Source organism: Ostrea edulis, chromosome 10 (genome assembly GCF_947568905.1).
Source record: "Ostrea edulis chromosome 10, xbOstEdul1.1, whole genome shotgun sequence".
Classification (NCBI taxonomy): Eukaryota; Metazoa; Mollusca; class Bivalvia; order Ostreida; family Ostreidae; genus Ostrea; species Ostrea edulis.
Genome location: NC_079173.1, coordinates 31594467 through 31607714, shown reverse-complemented (window position 1 = coordinate 31607714; position 13248 = coordinate 31594467). Strand labels below are relative to the sequence as shown.

At 36.9% G+C, this 13248-nt stretch overlaps 1 protein-coding gene across 1 annotated transcript; it reads right to left on the bottom strand.

Annotated features, from left to right (window-relative positions):
• Nucleotides 1–7568: 7568 nt before the first annotated feature.
• LOC130050752 (uncharacterized) lies at nucleotides 7569–12653 on the bottom strand. The gene is made up of 2 exons (XM_056151109.1): nucleotides 12456–12653; nucleotides 7569–8322 (listed from the first exon to the last, which is right to left on the bottom strand). The coding sequence occupies exons 1-2, from the start codon at nucleotides 12469–12471 to the stop codon at nucleotides 7988–7990; spliced, it is 351 nt and encodes a 116-aa protein (XP_056007084.1). The 5' UTR covers nucleotides 12472–12653; the 3' UTR covers nucleotides 7569–7987.
• Between the last annotated feature and the right edge of the window lie 595 nt (nucleotides 12654–13248).

The following is a 13248-nucleotide window of genomic DNA, read 5'->3' as shown; positions in this document are numbered from 1 at the left end:
AATCCACATTTGATTTACACCACATCTGGCATATGTAGTCGTACAGTACGTTTGAAGTTTCTCCTTCACAACTGTTAATATTTCAGAAGTTTGATCCCATTGAATACATTCGTTAACTTGAACCGAAAAGGGTCTAACCTTCACAATGGGGGAGGGAGGAGTATAGTAATTAGGCATCTTAACTTAGGACAAGCAAGGGGTACCGAGGTCCTATTGTAACCCGGATTCCCATGGGGGGGGGGGGGGGGGGGTTACAGGTCGGAGGTTTGAAGAGACATACTAAACAAGGGAGAGGGGGATTCGCCGGCGTTGGATCCACCTATAGGTAAACATACATGGCAGTATTTCTTGCTCTGAAGGTATGTGGATAATGTTGGCTTTACAAGATAGACAAGTGTTCATAAATATATACTGCTAAAATGTGGAACGGAAAACGGAACGGGATAATAAGAATTACAGTACATAATGTAGGTATGATAACACCAGAAATCGGACAAATATGCAAAGCGATTTCTGGTGTTATCTTTGCAACATTATTCATTATCAAAATCAAAATTTTAGGAATTTGTTCACAAGCGGTAAAATCTTAAAATTGATTAAGTTAAGTTGGATGTTTGTTAAAAAAAAAAAAAAATGTAATTTCAGCATCGACAGAGAGGGTACCTGTAAAATGCGAAACAAAATCAATTCGAAACGAAACGAAACAGATTGCATAACAACGTATTTACATGTACACATGTACGAAGAGAAAAATCTGCAAATTTTCCGTCTCACCATTTTAAGTCATATTGAATTATCGGTGCATTACCAACACATGTCCGCACAGGGTGTAGAAGGTATACACCAAAACGTGTACACCAAAAAGTGTACACATTTGTTCTTGATTACAGAATGATGTGCACTTTGTGGTCACATGACGTCACATGTCATCATTTTTTCTGTGGAGATTGAACTCGATTTTCCCATGTCAAAATATCAAGCTCCGGTCAGCTCAGTATATTCCGTTACGCTGCAACTCCAATATCATTATTCCTAGGGGAAAGTACTAGTAATCCCGGAGAATTGACACTGTACAGAGTTTGTCAAGATATGGCTGTGGTATTCTAAAAAGTATTCTTGGAGGTGGAAATTTGGGGAAATTCCACAGTGAACTGATCACTTGTTTTTGGAAACTTATAGCCCAGCGTTCACTGAGTTCTATATCTGTCACAGTGCGAGAACTTCTGTCGCGAAAATTTCAACGAGGACGAAGAGGATTTTTTTCCCTTCATTTTTTCCTCACACAGCGCTAGTATGAGGGCAGTCACTTTTATTTTACGAAAAAAAGTATTAACTTAAGGTAGTCCATAGGCTGTGGTGGAGTTACGATGATTTTTTAACCTAAGTTAAGAAATTTAATAAGACGGATATATATCTTAACTTAAGGTTACGAAAAAATCTAGAACTTACGAAGTTTAGTAAAACTCAGCCCTGAGCATTTTTGTTTGAATGTAATAAACAAATCTTACATAAAAACCGTGTTTAGAATCGTCGAATCACCAAACAAACTAGATAAACAAGTTGTACAACTCGGCCGGTAACATTCTGAAAACAAAATGTCGAAAAATACTATTGAAAAACAACGATAATGCACCTACCAACTGAAAAGAATGGTGACTCTATCTAATAATGATTCATGGATTAAATGCATTGCTATTTGTTGCGCAAGATTCACGCCGTTCAATTTCATCGTTTTAACCTCGCAACCTAAACGAATGGAAGGTGTGATGCCGAAATATTTCTGTCACAGCCACTATTTTTGCAAGAAAAAGCACGAGACGAGATATTCCAAATACCATTAACTACACAAAGAGTTAAGAGAATACTGATAATATTTAAAAAGAAAACAAAACACGGATGTATTGTGTACCAACGGGAGGTTAGTTTAGGCCTATAACATGGGGAATTCACTTTGTCCTGGGTGTCAGAAAATACGGAGGAAGGGGAAAAGTCATCGAGATTTAAAAAAAAAAATTAAGGCCATAGAAGCTAGCAGCCAATAAGAAAGTTCACCAAAGTACTGCGCGTTTTCAGACGGAATACTGGAAAGTAACAAATAATAAATCAAAATAGATGACTTTTCGAACAATTCATCAATAAATTTTTAATTACCGGGTTTCATACTTGAAGGCAATTGAGCTAACCTGAAAGTTTCTGACGTTATATCACATAAGGAATAATGAATGTTATTAACAAATTAATGATTGAAGAATCCACAAAAGGAGTATACAGACAAGGAAATACATGTAGACCTCTAGGACTATCATTTTCCGCCCTCAGTTTGGAGCTAGAAAGGTACCACCTGGGGCTACCAAACGGTGGGACCACTTTTCAGACCTCTCTAATAATTGACTAATGGGTGTTGAGAGGAATTAAGTCAAACATATAGAACCTTTATAAGGGCCTTTAAGGGCAATTAAGCTCACCTGAAAGTTCCTAATTTTACATAATATAGGGTGATAATGATGGCCAATAATAACTTAATCTTTGAAGAGTCCGCTAAAAGAGTATATCGACAAGCAAGGGGACCTATAAAGCTATAATTTTTCACCCTCGAATTCGTCTACCGCGAATTCTTCTACCTATGCGCATTTCTACCAATGCGAATCGCGTGTTTCCCAGTACAAGAGTATTTGGGGACTGGGAAGGATGTATGGGGTACTGGGGCTAAACTCATAGGTGGAACGTTGAGAGAATGACGTATGTGATCATGTTTTACCTAACTGGGACTTAACGTTGGCTACTCATCCCCCTCTCCCCTACAAACAGGGGTGCCAGACTGTGCCTGAAAATGAGCAGAGGGTCCTGCTGATAGGGGACGGTCCGGACAACGATGTTGTGTATATATGTGATCGTATAGCCACCAACCATGGGGGATACCAAGGAGTATGCGTACTGGGCACTCCCCCAGACATAGGGTCAAGGAAATGGAATGAGTAGGTTTTATGAAGCTGCACTGTATGGCAAAGGGCCAGAGGACCCTGTGAGGAGATCAGGGCAATGGAAGGACTATGAGAGCTGGTGAGTTCCGGGGGTAACTCCCGGCTTCAACTATAGGGCAACTAGGGAATACGATTCTGGTGTAGAGATCTGTTGGTGCTGACTAGAACCCCTGATACAAACCCTGACTGAACTGACCTGGGGTATGGTCATCGTTTTATCAGTGAGGGGGTGGGCTGATCCCCCGACGCTGGACTGAGGGAATACAGTGACGGGGATTAGATATTCTGAGAGATTCTCAGAACTGGATATGTAACCCTCAACTATGTAGTCGTAGTACGCCTCACTGGGATATCGGGCAAAACTGACTCCCTCCCCCATGGTGGACGAGTAGTCGTCAGCCAACCAATCTAAATCCCTACACCTTTTGGTATTATGGCTGGAACTTTTCTTGGGTCAAACGAAACTAAGAAAGTTCTCCGGGGAGTCGTACCAACAATACGGAGATCCCCATCTAACAACTGTCAACCTCTCGAGAAATGAACTGGGGACTAGTAAACCTCACCCGAAACATAGGTACCCATTAACCTTCGAACTCCTCCCTCAAACAAGAAGGCAAGCAACTTAATTTATACCATTCTATATCCAGAGCTCCGTGCGCTACTCGTACTATACGCGCCGTCTGGTGAGAAAATAAATTGATACATGGCGGCTGCCAATTTCAAAAAGAATTTACTTCGTACTGCTGTCAGATTGATTATATTTGTAAGATTTAGAATAGTATGCAGACACGTAGCACCGTTTTTCAAAGTTTAGGGAAAATCGGAGGACAAAAAATGTCGTCTAAAACTGTTGTTAAGCAGAAAAAGAACCTAATATTTCTCTTTTGTCCAAACTTCATGATCCTAAATTGATTCATTAGTTCTTTTATTTTGCATTATATGAAAATAACAGAGAACGAACGCTGTCAAAAAGTGAAGGGACAGGCCCCTGATTTTACATGCCTGATACGTTGGTATATTAAGTATACATTAAGATTTTCTCGTGCACGAATCTGTCGAAGGTTGATATCATGAATATCCATAACGCTTAAATTAACAACACATTCGACAAACAATAATGTTCTCGGTTGTATAACACATCCATATTACTAAGTATTGGAGAGGGAGATTATAGGGATTGTACCCGTTTCATTTTGAGAGAGAGAGAGAGAGAGAGAGAGAGAGAGAGAGAGAGAGAGTATAAGGTTGTCATGGTTGGATAGTAAACATAAGGCTGTCATAGTTGGGAGTACTGAATTAAATAATAAGAGTTGTCATAGTTGGAAGCATTGAGATTATATACAAAATAAATCCTTAATGTCAAGAATTCAAATAGTCAGATTCTGCATGTTAAATATGTGGCGGCCGCCTAAATGTTAAAAGAATAACATTTTCTAGCCTATATATTAATTCTATAGGCTTTATATTAAATCTATAACCTATATATCAATTCTATAGCCTATATATTAATTCTATATAACCTATATATTAATTCAATAACCACTATATCAATTATATAGCCTATATATTAATTCTATAGCCTATATATTAATTCTTTAGGCTACATATCATTCTTTAGTTTATATATTAATTCAATAACCTATATATTATTTCTATAGCCTGTATATTAATTCTATAGCCTATATATTAATCTTTTAGGCTACATATTATTCTATAGCCTATATATAAATTCAATAACCTATATATCATTTCTATAGCCTTTATATTAATTCTATAGCACAAGCACTTGTTTCATACATGGGTCCCCCTCCTTAAGGTATTATTAAGGAGGGAGACCCATGTATGAAACAAGTGCCTGTGTTCTATAGCCTATATATTAATTCTATACAAATATGTATATATTATATAGCCTATATATTAATTCTATAGCCTATATATTAATTATATAACCTATATATTAAATATATAGCCTATATATTAATCCTATAGCCTATATATTAATTGTATAACCTATATATTAATTCTATAGCCTATATATTATTTTAATAACCTATATATCAATTATATAGCCTATACATTAATTCTATAGCCTATATGTAAGGTGACGATCAGAACAGTGATCCTCCTACAAGCAATACAAAAAAGATGGTTGGGCAAACAGGAACCCCTGGACACACCAGAGGTGGGATCAGGTGCCTAGGAGGAGTAAGCATCCCCTGTTGACCGGTCATACCCGCCGTGAGCCCTATATCCTGATCAGGAAAAACGGAGTTATCCGCAGTCAAAATCAGTGTGCCAAGAACGGCTTAATAATCGGTATGAAACAAGTCAGACAGCATTTGATCCAATGATAGGTTGTATTGACGAAGTAGATCGTTATAACGACCATAGAATGTGCGAAATGCTGACTTCATTTGAGACTGGTGAAACCCCCGTGCCTTCAATGTCCATGAGACTCGAGTCCTTGCACGCGTGGAAAACGAAAGTCTAGCCATGCCCATATCCACCAACAAAAACCACTCTCAATCTCTCTTCACACACTCGTCATTAAATAACTGATCAATTAATATCAATATCAATGCTACTCTAAGAAAAGAAAAAAACGTGCAATTGTGGATTCATATTCTGATTAGGTCTGTCAAAATGTTTCGCGCTGATGGACTGTCAAGTTACGTCACGCATCACCCTGATTATTGATTTATTCAAAGAGGAATAACTCTAATACAATTCACTTATACACTCGTCGGCCGATTTTTTGTCGGCAACTTAGTTGCCAAAATGAGGGTCGTAGAATTCGATTCTGGTGTTATTTTTAATGTACAGCGTAAAATTAATTAATTGGAAATTTCTCAAAATGGCGTCGCTAGGCACAAGGAAAACGGAAAACTCTAGATATATGAGAGAAAAATACTCTCTTATGAGTTGCCATGAAATATTAAGGCGATTCCACCCTCGGGGTTGCAAAAAAGCTGTAAAACCCTCGGCAAAGCCTCGGGTTTCACAGCGTTTTTGCAACCCTCGGGTGGAATCACCTTATATTTCAAGTCTACTCATAAGAGAGTCTTATAATCTTACATACGTAGATATGAGAGAAAATACGTTCCTACGACACCCGATACCTAGAGGGATAATGACATACATTGATTACATTTTCTCATCTATTGATGGTGGACACTGATTATATTTCCTCATCTAGTGATGGTGAACCCTGATTACATTTCCTCATCTAGTAATTGTTGACATTGATTAAATTTTCTCATCTAGTGATGGTGGACATTGATTAAATTTTCTCATCTAGTGATGGTGGACACTGATTACATTTCCTCATCTAGTGATGGTTGCCATTGATTACATTTCCTCATCTATTGATGGTGGACACTGATTACATTTCCTCATCTATTGATGGTGGACACTGATTACATTTCCTCATCTAGTAATTGTGGATGTTGTTTACATTTCCTCATCTAGTGATGATTGACACTGATTACATTTCCTCATCTAGTGATGATGGACACTGATTACATTTCCTCATCTTGTGAATGTGGACATTGATTACATTTCTTCATCTTGTGATGGTGGACATTGATTATATTTCCTCATCTAGTGATGGTTGACATTGATTACATTTCCTCATCTAGTGATGGTGGACACTGATTACATTTCCTCATCTAGTAATTGTGGATGTTGTTTACATTTCCTCATCTAGTGATGATTGACACTGATTACATTTCCTCATCTAGTGATGATGGACACTGATTACATTTCCTCATCTAGTGAATGTGGACATTGATTACATTTCTTCATCTTGTGAATGTGGACATTGATTACATTTCCTCATCTTGTGATTGTGGACATTGATTAGATTTCCTCATCTAGTGATGGTGGATATTGACTACATTTCCTCATATAGTGATGGTGGACATTGATAACCTTTCCCCATCTAGTGATGAAGAACATTGATTTTTATTTCCTCAGCCAGTGTTGGTAGATATTTATTAAAGTTTGTCATCTCATCGTGGCATACATTAATCATTTCATGATGTTATATTGACTTTAAGCTTTATGTGATGTATTGATCAGATTTCTAATTCCACACTGTACATATTCGGATCTTCAATATTTACAGTAAACCATCGGCTTATAACCCACATGATGAAAAATGCAGTTTCCGCAAGGCTGAAACACTGCGGAAACTTAGGTATACATAAGGTTTCTGCCAAGTTTCCGCTTGGAAACTTCAAGTTTCAGCAAGATTCCGCACTCCGGAAACTTAGGGTGTCCACGAATCCATATGGTTTCCGCAACGGAAACTTGCTGAAACCTCAAGTTTCCGCGAGTTTACGCAGCCATAAACCACTGACATACATATGGTTTATCATCAGTTTCCGCAGGCGTAAACCATCAACATGCATATATGGTTTATCATACGTTTACGCATACATAAACTATATTGGTTTATATATGGTTTACGTCAAGTTTCCACAAAGTTTACATCAAGTTTCCGCATGCATAAGCTACTGATATGCAAATGGTTTCTGCATACATGCATTTGATATCAAGACCTTCTACTGTACAGAGAATACAAGCCACAATTTGACAGTTTTATTCATTCTTAAATATTATAATATTCACACAAATGAACTTGATGTAATAATACTGATACACTAGTAGTAAAGCAGAACAAATCTGTATAAATATATCAAGGTAACTCCATACTTGCAATATTCTCTGATAAAAGTATCAAAAATGCATTTATTTCAATTTAAGTTAAAATTAATAAATTATGAAATGAAATATATAGGTCATCTCACTTTTTAAGATGCTAGACATACTTAAACAGTGTCAATTATAAACATCCAAAAAATTGCAATTCTCCTTCAACAGCATTATTAAAATTTCATAAAAACTGGTTATAATGGTATTAAAGTATTAATTGTGACCTTGAGCCTTTGGCTCAGGTGAGCTAGAAATGAGGAAATTAAATATAACTATTAACAGTAATAGCATCATTTATAAGTAGAGGAAACGGCCCACTCTTGAATGCTCCTAGGTGGTGGGGTCATAGTCATTTCCGTTCTACTTCTAATGGCCTTGGCTTTTTGTCTATTTGATTGAAGTTGCAAAGATTCAGCATACTCTCTATCCAGGTCGCACTTAACATTACGCAGCAGGGATGACTCCCATATAAATGGTAAGACCTTCCTCTGGGTGGCTTCCTCATCATCCGTTACTTCTGGAGACGTTGCCTCCTTAGTCAGCACCTTTTTAATCTTTTTTTTTTTTTGTCCTTGGTCGAGGAATGGGAATTTCTCTCCAGCTGGGCCTTTCGACTCTTTAGTTTCTGTAAAAAGATGTGCAATGAATTATAACAATACTTATGGTGAACTTATACTAGCAATATTCGTATATAGGATACTTCTGCATAGAATCCAAAGAAATGTCATTCTAGCACTCAGTATCTTGTTTAACACATCATGTGTACTAACACTTCTTTTTATACAGTAAATTTCATATTATATCTGACTGTCCTTTACACAAACCTAATTTCTATGAAAATAAATTGTTATATAATTCTCAATTGGGATCTTTAAAGATGTTCCCCAAACATCAATGAGTACAGAATCCAAAAATTTCAAAACTATTAATTCAAATCCAAACAAGAGATGTTTGTAAAACATATATGCTCCCATGGTGCAAAATTGAAAAGGGTTATACACATGCATCATCTAATTTTATAGTAGTATCACCAATTAAAAATATTGAGAAGACAATATCTTCCTATGTCAGGAGTGGATTGACCATGTGACCTAAAAATCAATATGGGTCATCTACTCATTATGCTTTGCCAGTGTACCAAGTTTAGTGTCAATCAATCAAATAATTCTTAAAGTATAGGAGACAATATATTACTATGTACAGTTTAACCCTTGACCTTTGACCTTAAAATCATTAGGGGTCATCTTCTCCTTATGCTGTACCAGTGTGCCAAGTTTGATGTATGTCAAGCAAAGGGTTCTCAAGATATTGAGTGGTCAGTATTGTCTATGTCCAGTTTGACCTTTGACCATGTGACCTCAAAATCCTTTAGAGTCATCTGCTTCTTAAGATGTACCAGTGTATCAAGTTTGATGTCTGTCAAGCAAAGGGTTCTCGAGATATTGAGTGGACAGTACCTCCCTATGTCCAGTTTGACCTTTGACCATGTGACCTCAAAATCACTAAGGGTCATTTAACTTAAGATGTACCAGTGTAGCAAGTTTGATGTCTGTCAAGCAAAGGGTTCTCAAGATATTGAGTGGTCAGTATCTTCCTATTTCCAGTTTGACCTTTGACCATGTGATTTCGAAATCACTACAGGTCATCTACTTCTTAAGATGTACCAGTGTACCAAGTTTGATGTCTGTCAAGCAAAAAGTTCTCAAGATATTGAGTGGTCAGTATCTTCCTATGTCCAGTTTGACCTTTGATCATGTGACCTCAAGATCACTAAGGGTCATCTACTTCTTAAGATGTACCAATGTACCAAGTTTGATGTCTGTCAAGCAAAGAGTTCTCAAGATATTGAGTGGTCAGTATCTTCCTATGTCCAGTTTGACCTTTGAGCATGTCACCTCAAAATCACTAAGGGTCATCTTCATTTTAGGATGTACCGGTGTACTAAGTTTGATGTCTGTCAAACAAACGATTTTCAAGATACTGAGTAGAAGGTGTATTCCTGTGTCCAGTTTGACACTTGATCTTTGACCATGCTACATCAAAATCAATGGAGGTCACTTACTCCTTACAATGTACTTGAGCACCAAGTTTGATGTACAACGGACTGAGATAAAATTCAAACTAGATTTGTAACTTGTTATGGCAAAGCAATGTACTAAATATCAAATGTATATCTGTAAGAACAGAGCAAAAAGTGCTTAAAACTGATCTGACAGACAGACGGACGGAGTGCAAACCTAAAGTCCCTTTCCATTTTGTCGGTAGGGGACTAAACACAACCTCTAAGAGATCGTATCATAGTGCTTTGTAAAAGAGAGGTGACTTTGATTTAAAATGCTCAATTTGTTTGAAAAATGCAAACATTAGAAAATATATGTATGGCCTTGACCTTTGACCCTAAATTCAAGGTCAAAAGAGTAAGAACCAGAATTAAGAAAACCTAAACTGAGTACATGTAATAGTATCAAAGATATTCAAATCAAAACATAAAATTAATGGGATGGTAACTGGAGTTGACAAGAATTCAAGGTCACAAAACATCTACTGTATTTGAGAAAAGCTAGCGCTCAAACAAAAAAACTGCAGACATTCAAGGACAATAACCAGGTTTAAGGGTCTTCAGATCCCTTTGATTGATCTCTCACTGGATTTTTTTTTTAAGTGAATTCATGAGTAAATGTTTTGTGTCTCTGTATCTTTCGATTTAGTAACTAAGAATAGCAATAAGTTTTTTTTAAAGCAAGTCAGTGTTTAGCAAATGTTTGATGTTCATAGAATTTAAAGTTAGAGAAAAGTAATAAAAACAAGGATCAGATTCAAAATTCAAGTATGTAGGTTGATATCTGATTATTTCTCAAAAAGCATTGTATTATGAACTAACAAGAGGCCCATGGGCCACATCGCTCACCTGAGTCACCTTGGCCCATATTTGAAGACTTTCCATATATATTTGCATGTAAAACCTTAGTTCCAATTATGGCCCCAACTACCCCTGGAGGCTACGATTTTTGCAAACTTGAATCTACACTACGTCAGAAAGCCTTCATGTAAATGTCAACTTCTTTGGCCCAATGGTTCTTGAGAAGAAGATTTTTAAAGATTTTTCCTATATTTGTATGTAAAACTTTGACCCTCCCCGACTTGTGGCCCCATCTTACCCCCGCGGGCCATGATTTGAACAAACTTGAATCTGCACCATGTCAGAAAGTTTTCTTGTAAATATCAGCTTTTCTGACTCAGTGGTTATTGAGAAGAAGATTTTAACTATATATTTGTATGTAAAACTTTGATTCCCAATTGTGGCCCCATCCAACCCCTGGGGCCCATGATTTGAACAAAGTTGAATCTGCACTATGTCAGAAAGTTTTCATGTAAAAATCAGCTTTTCTGGCTCAGTGGTTCTTGAGAAGAAGATTTTTAAAGATGTTTCCTATATATTTGTATGTAAAACTTTGATCCCCTATTGTGGCCCCATTCAACCCCCGGGGCCCATGATTTGAACAAACTTGAATCTGCATTATGTCAGGAAGCTTTCATTTCTTATTTATTTTTGTGTGCATTTTTATATCAGCCACTGGCAAAGTGAAGACAGAATTGAGCAAAGTAACGATGTGTCTACTCAGTCTTGATATACCATATGTTACATAGGATTAATTTTTGTTTACTGTTTTTTTTTTAGAACTAGATGAGCAGAAGATGCATTCCATGACTGACTCCCCATATGATATGAAAGAGAGCCCATGAGAATGAATAATAAGGGGCCTCCGTGGCCGAGTGGTTAGAGCATCGAGCTCAAAATCACGCGACCTCTCACCTCTGTTGGCGAGGGTTCCAATCCCACTCATGCCGTTAAGTGAGAAAGTTTCCCAGTTTACTTTCGGAAGGTTGATGGTCTCTTCCCAGGTACATTGTATCTGGGTTCTCTCTTCCACCAATAAAAACTGGGCGCCACCATATAACTGAAAAATTGTTGAGTGTGGCAGAAAACATCAATCAATCAATCAATCATATGAATAATATCTTTGCACATGTTCTATACTGAAAATTTGAAATTGCTACAATACCAAAGAGAAAAATATATCATATGACAGAAAATTTTAAACAAATTTGTATACAGCTTAGAACTTGATAGCCTTGGTCAATACAGCTAAAATATTGCAACATTTTCCCAATGATATGAATATATAGCCCTGTGTGTTGTGCCTTACTTTTTCATTGTGACATTGTATGGTGTGAAGTGCATTGCTCAACTTGAAGGTAGATTTATGTACAGCACTGAGACTTTTGGAGGGATTAGCCTTAACTTAGTTGTGTAGCAGTGAGGGTTCTTTATCGTGCCAATACCTACCGTGATATGGGGCCTTTGGTTTTAACATCATGCCTAAAACACCTGTGCCTTTCACTTCTAATGCTGAGGGATTGGCACAGGATTTACTTCTCATCTTTAATTTGATGCTGCACCATAATTGAGAATAGAAACTATATCTAGGACTAAAAAATTCGGATGGTTAACTGGAAATAGTTTGTAGATATTTGTATGGCTAATATGCAATAGTCGTAATATCATTTGGTCCCTACATACATCACTGTATACAGTATTATACGTAATAACCCCCCCCCCCCCCCCCCCCCCCCACTAAATTTCTCAAAGACTACAATGCAAAACCATTTCAAATTTCACATAAACTAGATCTATATAAGGACCTTGTAATCACAACACAAAATCAAACGTTATATGTAAAACCTTTCACCACTTACTGGAACATTCCACCATTGTATAGATCTAAGGCATACTGCATGCTTAGAGATTGTCCTTGCATTTCGTATTTCCTTATCATTAGAATGAATATTCCTGCATCGACCTGTTCATCCTTTAATCCATAGATTTATCGTTTAGAAGGCCACACACAACATATGCACTACCCCATGCAAATGCAATGATGAATCCGCAACATCGTGAATAAAGGTATCACACCGGTAATTATTTTCACTATATATTACTATAGAGGGGAAAAAATCATTAAAAATCAGTTTACAAAATTGATGCCGAATAACGCAGTCAGACACGTTCTATGTTACCTATCTCGTCTGCCGACACCAGAAAAACAACACCCTACGCGGCATTTTCGAAAAAAAAATTACCCGCAAACAGGACTACCCTCAAATCCACGTGTTTTTCACATGTGTGTAAACAGCCGGAGTGCACCTCAGGAAGTAGCCTCAGCTACCAACAGCAAATAGTTCCTTTGTATACACTTGATTATTTCTACAAATTACACAAAATTTCCTAATCAGGGGTACAAAAATTAAGAGAAAAGAAGAAGAGGAAATGAGAAAAATCGCGCAAGGAAAAAAAATATTTCTTTAAATATATGGAACTACAATTGACTAAGTTCATTTTGATTGGACAATTACCGGTGTGATACCTAAAAACGTTTCAAGTCAACACCGGAAATACCTACAATGATATATAGAGAGAAAGAATAGGTTAGATAACGTCCTGTTTCCGAATCGGGACAGGATATTTTTTAATATTTTTTTTTGTATTCAA